Source organism: Sebastes fasciatus, chromosome 9, assembly GCF_043250625.1.
Source record: "Sebastes fasciatus isolate fSebFas1 chromosome 9, fSebFas1.pri, whole genome shotgun sequence".
In the NCBI taxonomy this organism is placed as follows: Eukaryota; Metazoa; Chordata; class Actinopteri; order Perciformes; family Sebastidae; genus Sebastes; species Sebastes fasciatus.
Genome location: NC_133803.1, coordinates 33,056,688 through 33,081,019, shown reverse-complemented (window position 1 = coordinate 33,081,019; position 24,332 = coordinate 33,056,688). Strand labels below are relative to the sequence as shown.

General features: G+C 39.7%; 1 protein-coding gene across 8 annotated transcripts in view; it reads left to right on the top strand.

Annotated features, from left to right (window-relative positions):
• Window positions 1-1,199: 1,199 nt before the first annotated feature.
• nckap1 (NCK-associated protein 1) overlaps window positions 1,200-24,332 on the top strand; it is a 36,633-nt gene continuing 13,500 nt past the window's right edge. The window contains exons 1-14 of one of the 8 annotated variants that reach the window (XM_074647347.1): window positions 1,200-1,490; window positions 7,264-7,281; window positions 13,450-13,497; window positions 15,021-15,131; window positions 19,441-19,527; window positions 19,615-19,671; window positions 19,758-19,900; window positions 20,030-20,120; window positions 21,032-21,169; window positions 21,961-22,009; window positions 22,109-22,265; window positions 22,476-22,532; window positions 22,985-23,081; window positions 24,119-24,225. In XM_074647347.1, the coding sequence (XP_074503448.1) occupies window positions 1,383-1,490; window positions 7,264-7,281; window positions 13,450-13,497; window positions 15,021-15,131; window positions 19,441-19,527; window positions 19,615-19,671; window positions 19,758-19,900; window positions 20,030-20,120; window positions 21,032-21,169; window positions 21,961-22,009; window positions 22,109-22,265; window positions 22,476-22,532; window positions 22,985-23,081; window positions 24,119-24,225 (1,268 nt within the window). In that variant the 5' untranslated portion in view covers window positions 1,200-1,382. Of the gene's footprint in view, window positions 1,491-7,263; window positions 7,282-13,449; window positions 13,498-15,020; window positions 15,132-19,434; window positions 19,528-19,614; window positions 19,672-19,757; window positions 19,901-20,029; window positions 20,121-21,031; window positions 21,170-21,960; window positions 22,010-22,108; window positions 22,266-22,475; window positions 22,533-22,984; window positions 23,082-24,118; window positions 24,226-24,332 lie in introns of all 8 variants that reach the window. The other 7 variants (XM_074647346.1, XM_074647349.1, XM_074647348.1 and 4 more) reach the window with 7 other exon arrangements.

The following is a 24,332-nucleotide window of genomic DNA, read 5'->3' as shown; positions in this document are numbered from 1 at the left end:
TCCAAGACAGCCCCTCCCCACCCAGAGCCTTCAGCATTTCTGGACGGATCTCATCAATCCCCGGGGCTTTGCCACTGTGGAGTTGTTTGACTACCTCAGTGACTTCCACCAGGGTAATTGATGATGGTCCCCCATCAGCTTCCAGCTCTGCCTCTACAATAGAGGGCGTATTGGTCGGATTCAGAAGTTCCTCAAAGTGCTCCTTCCACCGCCTGATTACCTCCTCAGCTGAGGTCAACAGTGTCCCATCCTTACTGTACACAGCTTGGATGGTTCCCCGTTTCCCCCTCCTGAGGTGCCGGACGGTTTTCCAGAAGCACTTTGGCGCTGACCGAAAGTCCTTCTCCATGGCTGCTCCGAACTCCTTCCACACCCGCTGCTTTGCCTCCGTCACGGCAGTGGCTGCTGCTCTTCGGGCCTGTCGGTACCTTGCAACTGCCTCCGTAGTCCTCCGAGATAACATATCCCGGAAGGCCTCCTTCTTCAGTCGGACGGCTTCCCTGACCACCGGTGTCCACCACGGTGTTCGAGGGTTGCCGCCCCTTGAGGCACCTAAGACCTTAAGACCACAGCTCACCGCCGCAGCTTCAGCAATGGAAGCTTTGAACATCGCCCACTCGGGTTCAATGCCCCCAACCTCCACAGGGATGCCAGAAAAGCTCCGCCGGAGGTGTGAGTTGAAGATCTCTCGGACAGGGGCCTCCTCCAGACGTTCCCAGTTCACCCGCACTACCCGTTTGGGCATACCAGGTCTGTCCAGAGTCTTCCCCCACCCTCTGACCCAACTCACCACCAGATGGTGATCAGTTGACAGCTCCGCCCCTCTCTTCACCCGAGTGTCCAAAACATGAGGCCTCAGATCAGACGATACGATTACAAAATCGATCATCGACCTTCGGCCTAGGGTGCTCTGGTACCAGTACACTTATGAGCATCCTTATGTTCGAACATGGTGTTCGTTATGGACAATCCATGACTAGCACAGAAGTCCAATAACAAACGACCACTCGGGTTTAGATCAGGGAGGCCGTTCCTCCCAATCACGCCACTCCAGGTGTCTCCATCGTTGCCCACGTTTTTTTTTGTTGTGAATTTGATCACATCAGGCTTTAACGCGTGTTCCCTGAACGCAGCAGTAGAAAACCAGGACAACTCCTCCTCCTCTTCCTCTTCATCCTCCTCATCCTCCTCTTCATCCCTGTGCAGGGCCAGACGGAGAGAGACGGAGGGAGGAGTACAGGAAGCTGCTGTCACCGAACATCTGAACATGGGCGAGATCTAATAACACCATCAACCACAGCTTCTCTCTCTACTGTTAACCAACCTGCTGCTATACCTGTATCATCATCATCTACTGGAGGAACTGAACCAGAGGAGCGAAGATGTCTCGGGGAGTGATCCAGCCCAGCCAGCAGAAGCTGGCAGAGAAGCTCACCATCCTCAACGACCGAGGAGTCGGGATGTTAACCAGAGTCTACAACATCAAGAAGGTCCGACCACACACACTCAGTTATATATAACCACATTATGAAATTAATATATGGACGTTAATCTGCACCTGCAGCCCCCAGAACCCCAAACCACCAGACCCCCAGACCACCAAACCAGAGTCAACATGGAGACGGTGTGAAGCTAGCACTGACTGCTGCTCCACCGTTAGCTACTGATATTATGCAGATTAACCACCGATAATACTGTGATTTAAATCTGTTAAATACGCATCAATTATCCAAAGTGGGTCCCCTTAGCATCCCTGGAAGCTAACAGCTAGCTTCCAAGGATGCTAACACTGCTAACATCACTGAATGCTAGCTGTTAGCTTCCAGAGATGTTAGCATCCTTGGAAGCTAGCTTGGATGCTAACATCCCTGGAAGCTAACAGCTAGCATCCAGGGATGTTAGCTGTTAGCTTCCAGGGATGCTAGCTTGGAAACTAACAGCTAGCATCCAGGGATGCTAACATCTCTGGATGCTAGCTGTTAGCTTCCAAGGATGCTAACATCCCTGGATGCTAACTTGGAAGCTAACTTGAAAGCTAACATCCCTGGAAGCTAGCACTGCTAGCCACTAGCTGTGGCGTTAGCTTGCGGTAAAGTGGAGCATCTGTTTTACGATGTTGGATGTTTTCAGTTGGACTAAATACACATGTAGACTTAATGTGGACAGTTTAGTAAATGCATATCAGTTTAACTAAACCGTAACCCGTTACACTGATCTCCCTGAGCTGAACCTAAAGGCCTGCAGCAGCGCTAGGAGCTAACGGAGCTAGCGGAGGTAATGGCAGCGTTCGGGCGTCGTCTCTCCAGAAACCAAAACACAGCTGCAGTCTGATGCTAACAGCGATCAGCTCAAACCAAGCCAGCTGTATGTATACAGGTTCCTAGTGTCTTTACACCCCAGCTGGCTGATAGCTGCATTTAGTTTGCTAAATAGTAAGAACATGAAGCGAGCAGTTAAATGCTTTATTGTATGTTAATTTGTAGATTAATCTTTAATGAAGCTGGACAAAAATATCAACAAATACTCAGCACAACAGCAGAGTCCAGCATGAGGTCTATAAACTGCCCACTTTACTGACCAGCACTCAAAAACACAAATCATTCAGTGTATAATATACAAATATAACAAACCCATGTGTGTGCCATAGCTTTATCTAGCAGGCCACTTTATGTGGAATCAGTGATGAACTGATCACTTAAATGATCAATTATTAGTTTCAGCACAAATATATTTAGCATTTTAATGTATGCCTCTCTCAGTGACATTAACATGACATCTACTGCTTTATTGTGTGTCTCTTATTTGATTAATCATTAAAGAAGCTGGTCAAAAATATCAACAAATACTCGGCACAACACCAGAGTCCAGTATGATGACTAAAAAACGCCGAACACAAATAATTCAGTATATTATTTAAAAATAAAATCCATTTGTGTGCCCTAGCTTTATCTAGCAGGTCACTTTATGTGGACTCCATGACGAACTTCTCACCTAACCTCTTAAGCCCTAGGGGTGCTGGAAGGTGTGGTTCACCTAGACAGACATTCCCAAAATAAATCAGGACTAACTCCACAACTACCAGGTCTATATGCATGATCTTGGTCTCTATGGATAGGTAAGACCTCAGAGAATTCATCCCCAGTTTCAGTAACGTTGTGACTGTTACTATTCCTGAGTAAATTGTCATAAACCAAAGGAAAGATTTCCATTTTTATCCTCGCCTAAAATGTTTTCTAGATTAGACAATGGATAACACCATTATAGCAATGATGCCATGCACAGAGATGCCACTGAATTCATTCAGCAACTCCTCAACTACAACTGTGCCAAAGCAGATATAAATAACACAAAGCACATGGATTATACAAAGGTTTTAGTGAGGATAGGACCAGGAGGACTCCATTTGGCCACTTGGTACCCAAAGTGTGCCAAATGGGTTTTCTACCTCTTGAAAGGGAATCTGTCTCTAAAATACTACTGATATCCACTACAGGAGGCTATGTGCACACAATGGAGCCTTTGGCCATGACATTTACCCTGTGCATCATCACATTCTATCATTGTGCACGGTATAAAGTCAATAAAAAAAAAAAACTAAATTGTATAATTTTGACTCTAAATGGAGTAGTTGTATTATAATAATGATTAGATTATTAACTTAGATAATAACAACATAAGATCAATAACAATGTAAATAAGATAACAAAATAAGAATCCAAAGTCAAGTATTTACATTCAATATAAAAATGGTAAAAAATATTATAATAAAAGTTAAAAATACAATTTCTCGTTTGTTTTTTTGTAACTAAAATATTGAAATCATTGCCAAACAAACATTGTTTGGACAAATACACTTGGAGTGTTGTTTTAGTAGCGTTAAGGCCTCGTCTTTTTAGAAACAATACAGAAAAAAGACCACCACAGCATTTTATGAAGTTTTTAAAGGCAGCGTTTTAACACACAACTCAGCCGAACCTGGTACCGGGTTCGTCGGTTAAAAGAGGTTAATTGCTCGATTAATTAGTTGTTTAAGCACAAATATATATATATAGCATTTTAATCTAAGCCCTTCTCAGTGACATTAACATGACATCTGGGTGCAATAGACATATTCATGTTAAATATAATACATGTTACAGAGTCTTAACTGTGTTGCTCAAGTGTTACACCAATGGTTTGTGTGTGGGAGGAAAAGAGTAGTGGGTCTGTTTGTGTGGGACGAGCCTTTGTGCCTGGGTATGTATGATGAATAAAAAAAGACAGAGAGGTCAGTCATGTCCTAACACAGTTTTAGTTCAGAGTAGAAGTGTCTGAAAGTTCATACTGTTTCCTATTTGTTTACGTTTGAGTTGTCTTATACCGTTCAGCAGTTATTTCTAAAGTACCAGGAATCATATTGATGGTCTGTTATCATCAGATAATTTGATTCTCAACAGATAATTAACAACATTTTTTTTTACTTTACATGGCGAACACATCTGTATTTTTGTCCTCTGTGTAAGTTATAAAACAGTATGAGCAGTCAGACACTGAGATTTTGCTGCTGATTACTCTTCTTAGTACGCCCTTCCTTCCTTTCCTCCCTCCTTCCTTCCTTTTTCTTTCGGTCTGTCCCATCATCTTCATATCTATCCTGATCTGCCTCACCATAATAATAAGGCTTCTGAGTATATCCACCCTGAACTGCTGTTCATGTGTTTTTTTTATGCTTTCTTTCACCTTGTGATATTAGAAAAGCATCTCCAGCATCCAATAATAACTTCATCCCAAAGCTAGAAATTAAAGAACTGGGACACTAATCTGATACAATCAATCTGGTACCAGTTTAATCTTTTTATTTCTGAAAATTGCCTGCTGAAGTGTAATTTATCATCAGCAGAGTAATTAATGAAAACACAGGTGACAGACTTGGTTGTCTTGTTTCTACCTTTTGGGAGAATTCATGCTCACTAACGGTAATATTATCATCTGAGATCACAGCAGTGTTCTTTTCCATTTTAAGCACCCATTACACATCATTGGCTAGCTGCAGAAAACCTTAAAATCTGTTCCCTAAATTTTTTCCGTAACAGTCACCTCAATTAATCTTGGCTGAGTGGCATTAAAGTTTTTGTTTGCTGTGCTTATCTTCCAGCCAGTGGACCTTCTAACATCATATTTTGTCTTGCACACAGCGCTTACAGGGTATTTATGTTCCTTAACTTTGCTCACACTCAGGTAAAACCCAGAGTCTCCTAAGATAGTGTGCAGTTAGTTAAAAAATATAAAATTTATCATGACTACAATTATTTAAAAAAAATAAAAAATGCAAAGTCTCTGTGAAAGGAGTAGTTACACACAGTGAAATATTTTTAGCAACTAGACTAGATGTTCTCTAACCACCAGCAGTACCATCTACTGTAGCGTTGGATTAGGGCTGCAACTAACGATTATTTTCTTGATTAATCGATTAGTTGTTTGGTCTATGAAATGTTAGAAAATGGTTTTACAACTAATCGTTTAGTCGTTGCAGCTTTACTTCAGATGTATCCACAGGATGGATGCAACAACATTAACACCTGTAAATTCTAATGCAGTTTGGAGTAAAAGCAACAGAAATCACCCTTAAGCTTTTAAAAATGTTTTTTTTAAATTATTATTATTGAAACTGAGAGAGATGTTAATGTTAGGCTAGAGCTTATTCTGCTTTGTTATGTCAGTTTACAATGATTTCAAAAGTACCATTAAGTGAAATAAACAGACTAGATAAATGGATAGATATATAGATGTAATTTATTGATCCCAAATTGGGAATTTATTTTATTACAGCAGCAGGTAATCCAGGCAATGCACAGGAACAGTAAATAAAATGTTCATATCAACAGTAGAGATAAATATCTATAGAATACACAATATAAAGAATATATTAGAATACACTTTAGATATACCGAACTATTACAGCTGACATAAAAAAAATATAAACAGAATTATATACGACATACAATAGCAAAGTGTGCAAGTTATAATTTTTGTTTTAAAATAAAACATTAAATGAAGTAGTAAACCGATGTACAAATTCAACATGTGCAGGAGCAAAACAATAGAGTACGTTGAGACAGAAACTATAGAGCTATTTTAAGTTATCTGTTAGACAGAGGTGAGGTGTTGTAAAGGGTATTTAACAGAGATTTATTTCCATTTGCTGAACACTCAGCAGGACTTATTCCACCTCTATGTCCAACCAGTACTATCTCCACTGTCCTGTTAAGTTTACAATACTAATTGTTTATTTTTTTGCTGATGCAGTGGTTTGTGTGAGATCAGGATTTTCTTCTTCTACTGGCTGCGTGGTGCCAACATTTCCTACTGCTTCATGCTGCACACTAACAGCAGCTGTTTTCTGATCAACAAAATCTGCTCTTCTTTTTTTCAAAGCTATGTAGCACTGTTTCTAAATGACATCAAACCTATTTTGACATTTCTCTACAGCAATTTCTCGACATGTTATACACCGATACCGACGACCTGGCAGATTTATGGGTCTGGCTCCACATAGATTTACATTATTAACCATCCAAGACTTGAGCAGCTCAAGATCAAACTTTTTCTTGACTCCAGGTGACTAAACCAAACCAAATCCCACTAAAAGTGCCATCACAGTACAGTACAGTACAATACAGTAGAAATACATGACTCATGTTGCTGCTATGTGTCCATATAACTATGACATGATAAATTCAAACATCAGAGCATCACCATCACTTGGGAGTGCTGCATTGTCAGTTACTAAGCAACCGCCACGGAGACGAAATGTGGAGCAAATATTGCAGCCGGTGAAAACTACAGAGGCCAAACTTTGTCTTGTGTATTTGAGACGCTGACAGCCAGAGTGTCGGCCATATTATTATTAATATTATTATTATTATTATTATGATGTCAGCCCTCCCACACACTCTTAAATTGGATGTGTAGGTGGGGATGCTACACTTTGTGTCACTCTGAAGACGGCGTGTGTTGATATGATCACATGTCGGCGCAGCATGTGTTGTTTTTTGATGTGTTGGCTCTCCTTAACTGAACTCCCAGATGTGCAGAAAACACCTGTATGAGAGCAGCTGTTTAAAGACGTGCATATGTGTGTGTGTGTGTGTGTGTGTTAGTGTGTTAGTGTGTGAGCGAGTGAGTGTGTAGACCAGTGATCCAGCAGTTTGTCTGGGTGGGCTCTTTGTTTTGATTTCTTCTCTTCTTCTCTCCGTTCCAATGCTTCCCCCCTCTCCTATGCAGCAAGGACAAGTTTGGAAGGTTTGCAAAGTTTATCACCTTCCACTGATGAAACCCCACCCCCTTCACCCTTCCTCCCTTCCTCTTCCTCCTCCTCCTCCTCCTGCTCCTCCTCCTCCTGCTCCTCCTGCTCCTGCTCCTCCTGCTCCTGGCTACCTGTACTGATCTGTTGGTCCTCTCCTTTGTGCCTCACTCCTCTTCATGTTTGAATCTGTAACGCTGAGAGTAAGGCTGGGCTCCATTCACTGTCAGTTTTACCAACCCTCAATACAAATTCATTTTCACATGCACATTGTTTTTCCGTGCTTTATTTGAGAAAAATCAATCGATTTAGATATTTAATCGCAAATTAATTGCACATTTTTTATCTATTTGCACATTTTACTCTTATCAACATGGGAGTGGACAAATATACTATAACCTAAAAAATCACAAGTTGCGTTTATGCGTTAAAGAAATTAGTGGTGTTAAAATGAATTTGCGTTAATGCGCTATTATCGCGTTAACTTTGACAGGCCTAGTAAAGTATGATGTAAAAACAAAACTGCAATCTTCAAATGGTATTCCCACAAAATTTCACATCACATTTTCTGAGAAATTGGAGTTAGTACGCGGTTGTTATATTATCAATTTACACAAAGTAATTGTGTATCACGATATCTCAATATATGATTTAATTAAGATACGATTCCATTGAAAGATAATAAATTATCATATTGAATTATCGCCCAGCCCTAAAAGTAACTTAATCGCTCAAATAAATGTACAGGAGTAGTATAGTAGTAGAAGTAGTAGAAAACGGAAATACTCAAGTAAAGTACAAGTACGTCAAAAGTTTTTTAGCACTAAGAGTAAATGTACTTGGTTACATTCCACCATTGTTTAATTGGCAGCCAATTTAGCACTTACATGCCAACAACCTCTTTTTTAGATGCCGGTTTAATCCTTAAAAGTTTATTTTAAAGTATTCTGGTACAAAACAAGTACAGTAATGCAGACAAATGCAAGAGGATGAGTGAAGATTACCCGCTGCCAGCAGGCAGTCCAGGCAGTCAGCCAGCTCTTCACACGCTGTAGTGGTTCTCTAATGGTTCTGTTGCTAATCACGTCAAACCATCCTTTCTTTGGAGCTCTTTTTCTTTCTTTTTTCAGCAGTTAATCCCTCCTTGTGAAAACGAGAGAGGAATGACAGACAAAAAAGTAATTCATCTCAGAGAGGACTGGTATGTTTTAGCGTGGTTTACGGGGACTCTGAAGGATCACTATAAAGGTGCCACGGGGTGTTGGAATATTTCATCCAGTAATTAGTAGCCGTAATTAGTTTTCAGATGTAGGTTTCCCCCGGCCCAGTGCCATCTAGTCCAGAGTCCCCCGCCATATGTTGCAGCCCTTTGAGAAGCTCAGCGGCTAATTGCTACTCGGAGTGGAGGAACGATGGTGGAGGCAAGACTGAGGTCTGTTCTGGTATCCAGGCAACAGCTCCCCGACTCCTCCCTGACCACCACTGATGCTCAGCTTATTCCCATGCCCTGTCCCTCCATTCACTGCGCCCTCTCCTTCCATCCATCCTTCCATCAGCCCCCCCAACCCCACCCGAAACCCAGCCAGCCAGCTTATTGCACTAGCAAACCACCAGCACTAATGGACAATGCCACGCCATGTAAATGTGATGCCAAGCAACTACTAGCCAGCTCTGTTCTTTACTGCTGAAAGTTCATTAATTAATAGTAGATGAGTTGAAGCTGCAGTGATGTGGCGGTATCTACAAAAAATAAGATAGTTGATACTAGTGTAGAAACAAGGTTTCTGCATGTTTTAGCCCATTAATTACAACTCATGTATAACTATAACTATCGACCAACCATTATCCTAAAGCACAGGTGTTTACATTGAATGCTTGTCAATGTGTTGTTAATTGCCTGTAAGTCATGTCACTGTCACCTGTAATGCAGTTCTGACATCAGACAGTGATGAAAATGAATAGAACGGACAATGTAGCAGGATGGTCAGAGCGGCGGCCATTTTTATGTGTACCGATGCCATTGCGACCGTTGTAGCGCGCTAATGAGTAAAATTGAACAACTTAATGCTTCATCTACACACATTTCCTAGCGTAGGAAAGCACATTGCTATCGCCAGATGAGTGACAACTTTGTTCGGCTCATTTTCTGTAACCTGTGTAGCATTAAAGCATGGTGGAATTAGCATGATAGCTAGAAGACGGCTGGCTAGTTAGCTAGCTTGCTAATTCCGCTATGCTTTAATGCTACACTAGTTGGTGGCATGGCCAAAGCATGGTGGAATTAGAAAGCTATCTAGTTAACTAGCGGACAGCTGGCTAGTTGGCTAGCTTGCTAATTCCGCCATTGGATCCAACGGTCCCTACGACTAGCTAACTAGCCAGCCATCCATTTACGAAGTTGCGGTCGTTCTCTTCCCGGCGAGCTGCGACGACACTCCACGGCCCCTCTGACTTGTGTTGTCACTATGACAAAAATCTCCATTTTCTTTTGTACTAGACAAATGACTACGGAAAAGAGTTCAATGTCTGTTCTACTCCTGTTCCACTTCTGTGTGAAAAATATTAGAAAATAATTAAAAGTCGATGTTGGTAACTTACCCACAAGTCCTGGATGTTGGAAGTTCCTACTGTCATTTGAACGCACCAACAAGTAAGTAAATAAACCAGTTAAGATATTTTATGAAGGGCATTTCAAGACAACCCGGTCTCTCACAAAATTACGTTCCCATGCAACTAAACTGCATAACCAAAATACGTTTTGGTTAAGGTCTCAGTTTTAAACATGTGATTAATGATGTAAATGAAAACAACAATACGAAAAAGCAACAAAACTACTGGGTTGGGCTTAATAAAAAAAACATCACGGTTTCGTTTAAAATGACTTAAAAACAAAATGTTTCATGCGGGACGCGAACACCTCACTCCTGAGGGAAAGTCCCGTGTTTGTTGGACCCATCCACCTCCCCTCCCGCATGCCCGCTAGTAGCGGACTTTCTCACTTGTTATACCCGTTATTATTCAGTAATTCATTCACAGTCACTCGATATACTACATCACCTGCTCTGTGTGTCGCTCATTGTACTACGTCGCTCGCTGACTTACAAAGATATTTCTGATACGTAAAAGACAAACGTAATCTGCGACAAAATACGTTTCCTTTCAAATGTAATTGAGAATTCAGTTTAGTTGAATGGATACGTAATTATTAGGAGACAGGTCTGTTCTAGAGCAAGCATCACAAATTAATGAAGACAGCATAAGATCAACAAATGTATATTTTATCAGTTCAGTTCTGTCTGTAAAAGAAAGTTTTCAGACTCCAATTTAAAAACTTGTTGACCATCTTAATGTCTAAAAGAGAGCAAAAACTGTTTTTGAGTTTGGGCTAAAACATGGAAACACTTGTGCAGTCCTTTTAGTCAGCATACCAATGTTATGAAATAACCAGACAGTGTTTTTTACTCTGCAGTTCCCCGGCGTGAGTCAAAGGGTAACTACATTATAGCGGCCACTGTAGAGACTAGTCTGTTGTTGTAGGGCGAGGCTAGTGGTGTGTTGTCATCAGAAGAACCACTGTGTTAGAAAAACAACAAGGCTTGTGCTTCTGCAACTGCATGGATTTAACAGTCACATCTTGATTCCTTGCTTCTCATTTTACATAGTTAAAATCCAGTCTGCCTCTCACACACCTCAACGGATTTTCTTTGGCCCGTAGCTGTTGATTAAACGCACAATGGCGGCGACTTATGAGCATTGTCAGCTGTTGAAATTGAAAATCTGGTCAGGTGTGAGAGAAGTAGGCGCAAGGAATCAAGCTGAGACTCGAGGTCCAGTCTGTGTCATTGATGGGTATTGAAATCATGTTGGTGTTGTATGTTTTTATGTGTCAAACCCCCCCAAAGTGTCCCAAGTGTTTTGTGTGCGAGACCCTGCAGTAGTGGGTGTGTTTAAGACCCAGCTCTACAAGAGCTCAGCATGCCTGTTTCTGGTGTTGTTGTGCGTGAGCTAGCGTCAGCTAACAGAATAAACAGACAAACTGAACTGGGTTTTGGCTAGGTAGCTAGCATGATACATAGTGTTAAGTAGATTTTTATCGTAGGGTAGGCTATCCATTTTCTTTCTTTTTTTAGGCTAATTTTTCTAGTGAATTAAACCTATTTTACACCTGCACCATTTTGCATCCCATGTTGAATTACAGCAGATGCTAGTTGATTTTACTCATGGAGAAGGCTAGCTTTTTTTGCAGCAACAGATGCTAGTTAATTTTGCTCGTTGGGAAGGCTATTCTCTTTTTTTTGACCTGTCAGGATAATTTTTCTAGTGAATCAAACCTGTTTTACACCTGCACCATTTTGCATCCCATATTGAATTATAAAAGATGCAAAGTGGCATCAGTTACTAGTTGATTTTGTTCGTGGCGTAGGCTAGCTTTTTTGCAGCAGCAGCAGATGCTAGTTGATTTTGCTCGTGGAGTAGGATTTTTTGAAAAAAAAAATTTTTTACCTGTCGTGACGATTTTTTTAGTGAATGAAACCTATTTTACACCTGCAATGCTTTTTTTTTAAGGATACTTTTTCTAGTGAATTAGACCTATTTTACACCTGCACCATTTTGCATCCCTTGTTGAATTATTGCAGATGCAAGGTGGCATCAGATGCTGGTTGATTTTGCTCGTGGGGTAGGCTATCGTTTTTTTGTGTGGGGTTTTTAGGATAATGTTTCTAGTGAATTAAACCTAATTTACACCTCCACCATTTTGCGTCCCATGTTGAATTATAGCAGATGCAAAGTAGCAGCAGATGTTGATCCTCTTAAACGTGCAGTTAAACCAGCAACATCCACAGTAGTGGCTCTGATGTGATTCAGTGTCTTGCATTTGGGAACCACAACGCTAAACGTGACGACTAAAAACTCACGAAACATTTGACAGTAAAGTGAAAATCTCAGCTGCTACATGTCAACAAAGAGCAGCGTTTTCAGCCGGCGTTTCATCACGTTTTGATAGCCCGGTTATCCGTTAACCTTCTGTGCTTGTGTGAACTAGCATGTGCTGCTGTTTTGTGGTTTCATTTTGTACTGGCTGATGCTGGAAATGTTTCAGCGCCATGCAAACTGAAGTCCAGTTTTATGGTTGTGGTGATTATGTTCCTGCGGGTAGAAACATTACATATATAGCGTAGTGTTTTGTGTTTCATTTTTGGTAACTTCATTGTAATTATTATGGCCTCTCTAAATGTGTGCTTCCACTTTTCTAAACCTTTAAACCCAAGAGGAACTGAATCCTCAGAACGGTCGCTGACCTCTTCTAGGATCGCTCCTCTGTGTTGGCAGCCAACAGACTTTATACATCCACTCCGTTTATGGCACATGCATGGACCACATCTTCCTCACCATTCACTACTACACTACCCATAATGCATGAGCGCTGTTGCTTCCTGCCAGAGTCAGGGCTGTCAGGCAGATACTGATGAGGAGATGAGAATTATTAATAATGAGAAGGAAAAAGGTGCAGGTGGAGTGAAATAATTAAAATATTGCTGCCTAAAATAGGACTTTCTCTCTTTCTCTTGACTCTCTGTACTTAAGTTCTCCCTCTTTCTCTTCCTTTTGTTTTCTCTTGTTTCATTTAACCCCTTCTTCATTTTACCCGTCCATCACTCTGCCCGTCATGCAGTGGTACTAACCAGCGATGGCCCAGAGACACTTCAGTTTAAACTGAAACCCTCTCATTACCCGGGACTCTCTCAGTGGTTCTCATCCTCTCTGCTGTGGATGAAATTCCTGGATGATGAAAATGAGGCTAAATTAGTAGATACTTAAAAAATCTTTCCACCAGACTTGAGCTGATGGTAATGAGGGCCAGCAAATACAACATGTAGAAAAACTAGTATTTGAGATGAACATTTCAGTATCTGTGCTCGGCTCTCTGATGTCTCTCCACAGCTCAGCAGGTGAGAACCACTGATGAATTCAGATGAAGCTGGTTTACACAAACATGAAAACCACAGACCTCCAAACTTCATTCAGCAAAGTGGAAATCTGTCCTGTTGATTGTTATTAAAACACTTTGAAGTCTCCTTGTTTTGGTGTATCTAAATGGTAAATTAGACTGCACAGGTCACTTGCAATCAAGTTTGTGTGTGTTTGTTTTCATGTTTTGAATATAGGGATGTCACGATACTTCGGTACCAAGTCGAAGCCAAAATTCGGAAAAGGTAATGGTGCTCGTTTTTCTACAGTAGCGCAGGTACCGTCAGGGCTCGAGACTTAACGGCGTCCCGGGACGATAGAAACGTTCCCTGGTAATGCTCCAATAGCCGTGTTCCCATTCACGCATTTTTATTCGCATTTTGAAAATTATTTTATTATTATTTTAATGTTAATACAAATTCTGTTAATTTTGAAGATTCTTTTTGCCAAGTTGTTGGTGTACAATTTATTATTTTAATAATAAATAACAATTCAGTAAATTTATATCTATGTATTAATTTGTTACATTTTGTTTTGCAAAGTTAGGAGAGCGATGTTTAAGTCAAGCCTGATGTTTCCTTACATATAACAGAATGATCCAGTCACTTCCACACAGTGAGGCATACAGCTTATTGATTAAACACTGGTATCAAATCGGTACTCGGTATCGGCCGATACCCAAAGCCCAGGTATCGGTATCGGGACTGAAAAAGTCGGATCGGTGCATACCTACATTTAACTCAAGACTGATCAGCTGTTTCTGCTGTCGGCGTCTTCTTGGATATTCCCATAACGTGTAAATGCTTTCTTCGGACAACATCGAACATGACCAATACTAGCTAACATGAAAGAACAATTAAAAGCCGATTTGTTTTGTTTACGGTTCTCAACCTCTACTTATTCTTCTACTCTGTTTACTGACGGATTGCATAGCCTATAGCGCCAACTTCTGACCAAACTACACTGTTTATTCGCACCAAACTCGTCGATGGAAACGCGTTTAATTTGCAATTTAGTTTTTCGACTTTTCAAAAGTTCTCTTAAAATTTACTTGACAATTGAATGGAAACACGGCTAATGTGAACAATAAATCCCAGTTGAAATCGTCAGGAGGAGAGCTAGTTAACGTTAGCTGTTAGCAGCACAGTCCTGCTTGGCTCAATAACGGAGCTAACAGCTAACGTACGGAGGTTGCATTGAGTTATATTATGATAAGTTCAGACTGTAAAAATGAGTGGACGAAGGTAAATTGTCAATATGATGTGTTTAAATGTAATCTTGTAAAATGTAGTTTTTTGCAAGAAACTTGAGTCGGATCATCAGGACTAATAATACATTTGCATAAACCAGTCTGCGGACGGTAATAAAGAAGTGTATGTTGAAGTAGATGTGATTTATTGTTTTGTTTTTATCGAATTGGTATCGAGAATCGTGCTATATCACTGGTACTGGTATCGACTACTAAATTCCTGGTATCGTGACATCCCTATTTAAATATTCCTCTGGTCCAGAAACTTCCCCTAAATGTCAGTGATGTCAATATTTCATCCACCTGAACCCCCCCTCACATCCTGGACCGGGATAAACCAGCTTCCTCTGTTTCCCTGGTGATGACCACACATCTAACATGCCTGACCATGAGGAAAGAAAATGTTAGATTAGTAGAAATAAATGTTGAAATGTAGAGTGTTTCAGTAGCAGCAGTGTATACTCACCATAGTTCTTGTTTTGTTTCTCCTCACCTCTTCTTCTCCTCTCACCTTTCCAGGCGTGTGGCGATCCCAAGGCTAAGCCCTCCTATCTCGTTGATAAGAACTTGGAGTCTGCGGTTAAATTTATTGTCAGGAAGTTCCCTGCTGTGGAGACGCGGAATAATAACGTAAGTTCGCCTGCATGTGTGTCTGCAATGTGTTTTTATGTTATAACGAGGAATGAAAGTGCGTTCACCGGTGTGATTGATTTAACTTCTAAATGCACACACTTCAAATGTTGACTGTAGGTTTATTTTTCTGCACCTAGTACTTAGAAAGTTATCACATTTGAGTGGAAAATGTAAAAACAACAGCAGCTATTTTTGATTATTTAGGGTTTCTGGACAATATTTGTCATTGTTTTGTGTTGTTAATTGATTTCTAATAATCGTGATTAATTTGCTATTTAATTGCGTTTAAATATGTATTTTTTTAATATTATTTTGTAGGGCTTTTTGCCTTATTTGACAGTGATAGTTATGAAAGGGAGAGAGGATGACATGCAGCAAAGGGCCGCTGCAGTAAGGACTGAGCCTCGGCACGTGGGGCGCATACATACTTTAATCGATTGACAGCCCTATCTAAAAGATAATTAAATAAAATGTAAAAAAATACAATAATATAAATTATATAAATAACAACGCAACAGAGAAGATGGGCATTAAATCACATTCACACCTGTAGTAAATTAAGTATAGTAGCACATTTCTTATTGTTTATAATTTGGATAAATAATACATAACTCCTTCTAAATTTATTTCTGAAAGGTTGAAATGATGGACGAGACCTCGAGAATTTTATGGATGTGAAATCTCCCCGATAAAATAAAAAAATTGACAGTCTGCAAAATGTTCTGGTCTTGGTTTCCGGATTAATTGAATGATGGTTTTAGTGTTAAAATAATCCTGTTTTGGCTGATTTGTGTTGTCAGTTCACTTTCAGTTTATACATACAAAATATCTCCAAGACTGAAGAAGTAGTATTACATAGCAAGAGTTATATTTTAACTAAATTCACTTTAGTATAATTTTAAGTGACTGTATGTATGTATGTATGTATGCGTGTGTGTGTGTGTGTGTGTGTGTGTGTGTGTGTGTGTGTGTCAGTGAACTAAACGGAGTCATTCCCCATCAGATGTTTCTTTCAGCTTTACTCGTTAGCTTAGCTCGTAGCTTCTGGCTTATGTGTTTATGTCAAACTGTCATTCAAGCAAACTGCTGTGTGTGTGATTGTGATTGTTCGTGCGTGCGTGTTGTATGAGTGTGTGTGTATTGTATGAGTGTGTGTGAGTGTGTAGCTAACTGCTTTATTCAGTATAACTGTGCAAAAATTGTCTCTTACGTTGTTTTTCTGCTTTGTTTCTGTGTTTGTTTGTGTTCTGCATGCTAAACTTGGCTTATTCCGGACTTGTGCTTTTTGGTAAGTTTTTGTATCTAAGTTTCTGTAACTTTTGTATTTTAGTTTAAGTTTTGTAAATTTTTGTTTTTAAAGCTATTTTGGAGTGTGCTTTTGCGTTGCTCTACTTTCTCTCTGCTGGCAGCGTTTTTACTTTCTATCCTTCATCCACCTGGTTAACATCCACTGTGTGGCTGGTTAACATCCACTGAGTGACTGTGTGGCTGGTTAACATCCACTGAGTGACTGTGTGGCTGGTTAACATCCACTGAGTGACTGTGTGGCTGGTTAACTACCAGGTTAACATCCACTGAGTGACTGTGTGGCTGGTTAACTACCAGGTTAACATCCACTGAGTGACTGTGTGGCTGGTTAACTACCAGGTTAACATCCACTGAGTGACTGTGTGACTGGTTAACTACCAGGTTAACATCCACTGAGTGACTGTGTGACTGGTTAACTACCTGGTTAACATCCACTGAGTGACTGTGTGACTGGTTAACTACCAGGTTAACATCCACTGTGTGGCTGGTTAACTACCTGGTTAATATCCACTGAGTGACTGTGTGGCTGGTTAACTACCTGGTTAACATCCACTGTGTGGCTGGTTAACTACCTGGTTAACATCCACTGTGTGGCTGGTTAACTACCTGGTTAACATCCACTGTGTGGCTGGTTAACTACCTGGTTAACATCCACTGTGTGGCTGGTTAACTACCTGGTTAACATCCACTGTGTGGCTGGTTAACTGCCTGGTTTGCTGGCTGGTTGATTGTTAGTTTGGTTAGAGGGCTTGATGACTGACTAGCTGTTAAAGTGACTGGTTGACTGCACTAAGGAGTGTTACATAAACCAATCTGTAACGTCCGCCAGTTTGCTGTATTTGAACCGGCCAAGTTATGAAGAAAAGACATAAAAACCTCAAGATTTAAGAAAATATTTTCCCAATATCTTGACTTTTGGGTCGAGTAACAAAGGTCGTAGCTCCTTGGTGCAGCAGCAGTGTCACACACTCGTCACACATTTCTTACACTTTTTCCCACTTAATCTCGTGCCGTTGCACTGGGTTAAAGTTATAGTTCTGACCTGGGTTGAATTTACATACAGGATGCTCTCTGTCATGTAAATATAAACTGCTTCTTAAGGCCTTTACACACGGGGGGCGTGATGAATAAACAACACGAAAATGCGAAATACTCGCCTGCGAATGTTATATGTCTAGGGCTTTTATTGTGAAAGGTAAGAACGGAAGGAGTAAGGAAAGTTAGCCGTCTTGGTTCGGACTACAGAGCCTCTCTGTTGTTGTTTCATAAATATACTCAGCAACTCAACCTGTTCTGCACAACATGTTTTTGTTTTTTTTGTGATCAAATTTTATTGATTTTAAAGATATACATTGGAAATTATAAACAAAGAAAATTACAGAATTCAAATGCGATTTTTCTTTTCTTTTTTTGTGATTAAATTTTAAGAAAATTACATTAATTGAAAAAAATATATAATAAAAACTAAATAAGTAAATAAATGAAATAATATTTGTTTTAAAGATGCATTGGAAATTATAAACAAAGAAAATTACATAATTCAAAACAAAACATTCATTGAAAAGATATATATATATATATATATATATATATATATATAAAAAATAAAAGATAAATAAATAAAATAAAAAATAATGAAATTATTACAATAATGATATGTATTGGTTTTAAAGTTATGCATTGGAAATTATAAACATAAAATTACATAATTCAAAATAAAACATTAATTGAAATATATTAATATATATATAATATATATATATATGAAATATATATATATATATATATATATATATATAAATAAAAGTTAAATAAATAAAATAACATTTTACTAATAATAATAATGATACAAATAAAAACAAATAATGATGTGATTTGTTGATGCTTTTTTTTTTTCGATGGGTCGAACAAAGATATTGAGGTGTGAATTAATGACACGATTAAAACGCCCCCCTCCGATGTGTAAAGGCCTTCACCAGTTAAAGATACTGCTTTATACACGTGTTTTTATTCCCGCTTGTTAAAAGATTGATGTGACGATCTTTTAACAAGCTGAGCTTATTTTCAAGTTTTGAAAACACACAGCTGAACTTCTCCAGATCTCGAGAAGCACAGAAGAAGGTTTTTTATCTTCTGGTGCTTCGTTCACTGATTGAATTTCCTGTCTCACTTCTGTCTTTAAATGAAATCAACATATCGACCGTCTGGCTTTGCTTTGATAGTCAGATTTTACTTTGGTCAAACATTTTTATTCTCTCGTACGTTATTTGACGTTGATCTTCAAACACAGGCTACTTCATTCATTCATACCAAACCAAAAAATCAAATTAAGCAAATGAAAAGAGTAAATCTTAATTAAACATAACTGAATAATGTCACTGCATCAGTGTGTCCCAACAAACATTTAAATGAAGGAAATGTTCTACCAAAATAAAATGACTTCATATAGATTTGCGTTTTTTAATCTCTCTCTGTATCTGGTTATCTGTGTGTCTCTGTTTCTGTTAATGAAAGAAAAGCTTCAGTATCACTGAGTTATTCAGCAACAGCGTCTCATTTATATCAGTTAGCTGTTCATTTAGTCAAAATGAAGAGAAACTGTAATTAATTAGAACAAGATACGGTAAACTGTATTGATCCCTGAAGGGAATCTCAGTAATTGGATTTTTTTAAGACAGAATAACAGATATGCAGATGTTTTTCACTCTAGTTTTTATAAATATATTTATATATATATATATAAGAGAAATGTATTTACAGACTTGGGTTAAACTCAGCCAGAGCTTTTATGAGAGTAAAATTGTGATTTGTCAGCTCAGCGTTAAAACACAGAGATGCAACTTTTAAGGTACATAAAATACAAAAAGCCCTAAAGAGAGATGCAGTAAATGATAACAGATACTCTTTATTAGCTCGGTCTCAGTAAACACGGTTTACTGACGTATATAAGTCTTATTTATATAACTTTTTTTGTACGCCGCCGTGTTTACAGCAACAGCTGGCTCAGCTGCAGAAGGAGAAGTCAGAGATCCTGAAGAACCTGGCTCTCTACTATTTCACCTTCGTAGATGTCATGGAGTTCAAGGTAAGAAAACACACACTAACATTATTATACTGTGAAGGATTATATGGTGGTGATGAATCTAATGATGGTATTTATATTCATCAACAGGATCATGTGTGTGAGCTGCTGAACACCATCGACGCCTGCCAGGTCTTCTTTGACATCGTAAGTACAAAACCCCAAATGAGACGTTGACAAAAACGCCACTTTATTATTTTCTCCACTAAAAATTTTTTTTTTTTTTCTGTCAGACGGTGAACTTTGACCTGACCAAGAACTACCTGGACCTGGTGGTGACCTACACTACTCTGATGACGATACTGTCTCGCATCGAGGAGAGGAAAGCCATCATCGGTCTGTACAACTACGCCCACGAGATGACGCACGGAGCCAGGTGACTGAAACACGGCCACGGCAGGACTTTAAAGCACTTTAATCACTACAAACATGTTAACAGTTCAAACGTCAGGCGATGGCCGTGGTCTCTATGGTAACTGTGGCACTGTGTGTGTGTGTGTCGTAGTGACCGGGAGTACCCCAGGTTGGGCCAGATGATCGTGGATTACGAGAACCCGCTGAAGAAGCTGATGGAGGAGTTTGTTCCTCATGGAAAGGTAGGAGAACTGACTTAATATGCATTAGTGGTGTGGTCTATTCTTCTGTAAACACTGACTCTCTTATTAAAGGTTTGATATGTGCTTTAAAATATCTAAAAACTACTAGACCTGTGTTATAAATGTTGTTGAGTTGTGTTCTAACATTATCCCAAATGTTTCCAACAATTTTCTAACCTGAGAAATCCATAATTTTAATCAAGGTAACCCTTATCCCCTTTGCTCATGTGTCAGTGTTTTGATTGTCTCTCATAAATTTACTTTTTATCCAGTTTTAAGTCACATTCTTACGACACACTGGATGATGGTTTTTAGTCATCAGACATCTGGATCTAAAGTTATCAGAGAAACAAGCTGAGCAAATGTTAGAGGCTGATTTTTAACGTAGAGCTGTTCAATGCTTTTACCGGTTTTAATCAGAGGGTCGGTATGTTTTGAAGAGGAGACTTCTGTAGTAAAAACCTCCTGAACCATAAAGTCGTAATCATCCACAGTAGACCACAAGTCCGTATGATATCAAACTTGTTATAAGAAAAACATGTTTTATTTGCGAAGTCACAGAGAAGAACTACACTACCCACAATCCTAAAGTGTAACAGCGAGGTCTCTGATTTTAGTGGAGCTCGCTGTTCAATTGGAAATGTGTACCGCGCCCGTGAACAGCTAGTGAGGGTTCGTGCTCATACGTTCTACTCCTGGATTCCAAACTGCTTTCCTGCTCTGTAACTGAGCTGAAGTATCAACCTAATTAAATAGAAAATAAAGTAATGTGGTGAAAGACTGATGAAATACATGGTGATCAACTAGAGTGCCAGATAGTTATATAATCATTTGGCTTACTGTATATGTCATCTGTAAATGTATTCCTCTCCTCTCTTTCCCTGCTGTCTTCCTTCCTGTCTCTCCCCCAGTCCCTGTCAGATGCGTTGATCAGTCTTCAGATGGTTTATCCCCGGAGGAATCTGTCTGCTGATCAGTGGAGGAACGCCCAGCTGCTCTCTCTCATCTCTGCTCCCTCCACCATGCTCAATCCTGCTCAGTCAGACACGGTCAGTATGAAACCTGTTAACTTACATCTGCGATCGGAGGGGGACGGGAATGTAACGATACTAAACGAGAGAGTAAATTCATGATCGAAATATGTGACGATTCAAATCGATGAGATGAAAAATGGTCTTTTTAATCAATAGAGGGCGTTTTCTGCTTTTGACGTTGCTTGTTCGACGTCCTACATCACTAGCCGTATCAAGATGCAAAGACAATAGTGGCAGCAGGTGAAGATTTAGAAATCAAGGATGCGCCATCTGTTTCAAATCGGAGGTGTGGCAGCATTTTGGGTTCCCTAACCCCCTAACTCTTTAATGAAATAAGATAACAGACGAGACAAACACTGCAATTATTGCAAAATACAAAATATTCAATTTAGTTTTTTTGTTATTTAAGAGAAAAGACATTTGCAGTTTCAATTTTACAAAGAAAAGGAAATCTGCATTGTTTTGCAGAGTTTAGACCTCAGCAATGAATTCTTTAATTTAATAAAGAAAAGATAAGAGATGATAAGAATATAGATTTTTGTCTGAGAAATAAAGGAATCTTTTTCGGTCATAATTTGTCTTCAATCTCATTTTGTTAAACAAATTGTGAGGAAATCATATCGTGAGTTGTATCGGATCGTCAGGGTATCTCTACAAGGGAAATATTATAAATCTAATGTCCAGAAAAAGCTTGTTTCAGTATTTAGTGATGAATAATTAAAACTCTATAACTATAGTTTGAGCTTCAGCTTTACTGAGACATTTAATCCATTCACCTGATCTGTTCTGTCTGCTCGTCTCTCTAGATGCCGTGTGAATACCTGTCACTGGACGCTATGGAGAAGTGGATCGTTTGTAAGTAAAATTGTTTCCCTGTTAAATGTTTATTCTGGCTCATGAGTTTCACTCGGTATTGATCGGTACTTAGTATTGATCTCTCCGTTGTCTCTCCAGTTGGTTTCATCTTGTGTCACGCGGTGCTGAACAGCGACGCGGCGGCGTTGTCTCTGTGGAAACTGGCGCTGCAGAGCTCCACCTGCCTCTGTCTGTTCAGGGACGAAGTCTTCCACATCCACAAGGCTGCAGAGGATCTGTTCGTCAACATCAGAGGGTGAGAGCGATGTTGTCACTTACATATCGTTTTCAGTAGAATATCTTTGATTTTTGGACATTATGAAGACGATTTGAAGACGTTTTCCGACAGCCGTACATTAAATCATATTCTCAGAAAACCACATCACAGTCGTGCATTCAGTATAATTCAATTGTTCGGTATGATTTTGCTCTTTTAATGCGTCCTCTCTGCTTCTGTGTTTTCCAGGTACAACAAACGCATCAATGACATCAGAGAGTGCAAAGAACAGGCCCTGTCTCACGCGTATGTACATCATCTTTTTACTAATCCCCTCAGTGGGATTTTCATCCAATCTTTCCTCTTTGTTCCTCACAAACACAAAACATATTTCACATTTTTATGATTTATTTCACTTCCCACATTCTGTTTTGATTTATGTTCCTGCTTCCCGTCTTCAACCATAATTGCAGCTCTTCCTCCGCCCTTTAGATCCTCTCTCTCTCTCTCAGGGAGTCTCACACAGAAGCATCACCTTCTTCTTTTCCTCTTTTAACCTCCCCTCTTTGTCTCATCTCTGCTTTTATCCTCACTTACTTACCCCGTCTTCCTCTTTCATCTTCTTTCTTCTGCCATCACTGTCATCTCCTCACTTTCATCCTCTTGCCAGATTGTCCTGAAAGTGTCAGAATACCGTTTAATCGTGATGCTTTTGTGTGTTTTGATGTTCTGACTTCCTCTCTTCCGTCTCTCTGCAGAGGCTCGATGCACCGAGAGAGACGCAAGTTCCTCCGATCGGCTCTGAAGGAGCTCGCCACCGTTTTAGCCGATCAGCCCGGACTACTGGGTCCTAAGGTATTACACAATACCACCTTAAACTGTCTTTATAAATCTATTTGAGAGACCAGCATAAAAAACATTTTTACAACAGTAAATATAAACAACATAAACAGATTAAAGGGATGGTTTGGGTATTTTGTGTGTATTCTGTTTGTGGAAACAGACAGGAGTACCAGCACGGGAGCAAAGCAATGTACTGCTGTGGATGGGGGCAGCAGCAAAACGAATTTTAGACACCTAAAAAAATCAATATCAGATTAAGTGTACGATATATTTAGAATATTTTCACCGCTTTACCTCGTTGTCAGACAGCCCTTTCTGACGGGGAACTGAAGCCGTTATCCATGCTCGCTTCAAAGCCACCAGACTCCATTCACAAAAAACAGTTTTACCTGCATTGATCGGTTAGTTTGTTAGTGTTATTGTGTGACTTTAGTTACTTCGGATTCACCAAAGTCCCACAATAACACTAACTAACTAACCGATCAAGGCAGCGGTAGACGAGCAGCTCCCGGGTTCTGAGAGGTAAAATTACAGTTTTTTTCAATGGAGTCTGGTGGCTTTGGGGAGAGCATAGAAGGACACAACAGCCTCCGTTCCCCTTTGGAAAGGGCTGTCTGATGGCAAGGTAAAGCGTCCACTTAAAAACTAATATTGATTTTTTTAGGTGTTTAAAATCCTGTCTGTTTCTCCAAACTCCATCTAATGTAGGTAATACACTGACTATGGATAACTACCTCATACAAACCCACCTCAAAACACCTCAACTAACTGCACAAGAGTATACACAATATGCATAACACATTAGAAGTTCCTCTAACCAGATGGAGACCCTCATAAATGTGTAACAGAATATATTTGCTGAGCCAGACTGAACATATTGCATATTTGGTTCAGAGGCTGTGAGGAAGCGTTCGCTGCCAACTGCTGCTGGTCATTTATCTTGGAATTATGTATCTTGGGGAGTTTTTGACATTTCCATTTCCCCTTTTTTTTTTCTTCTCTACTTTCCCTCCATATTTCTCCGTTTCCGCCTCTTTCATTCCCGCTAGGCGTTGTTCGTGTTCATGGCGTTGTCGTTTGCCCGTGACGAGATCATCTGGCTGCTTCGACACGCCGACAACATCCAGAAGAAAAGCACAGACGACTTCATAGACAAGTACGCCAACGTGCACACCTGTTCACACCTACAGTAACATGATCATTGCATCCTTTGGCTTGTTTTCTCTTTGGCTGCTTTAGTCTCACATCTGTTGATGTATTTGT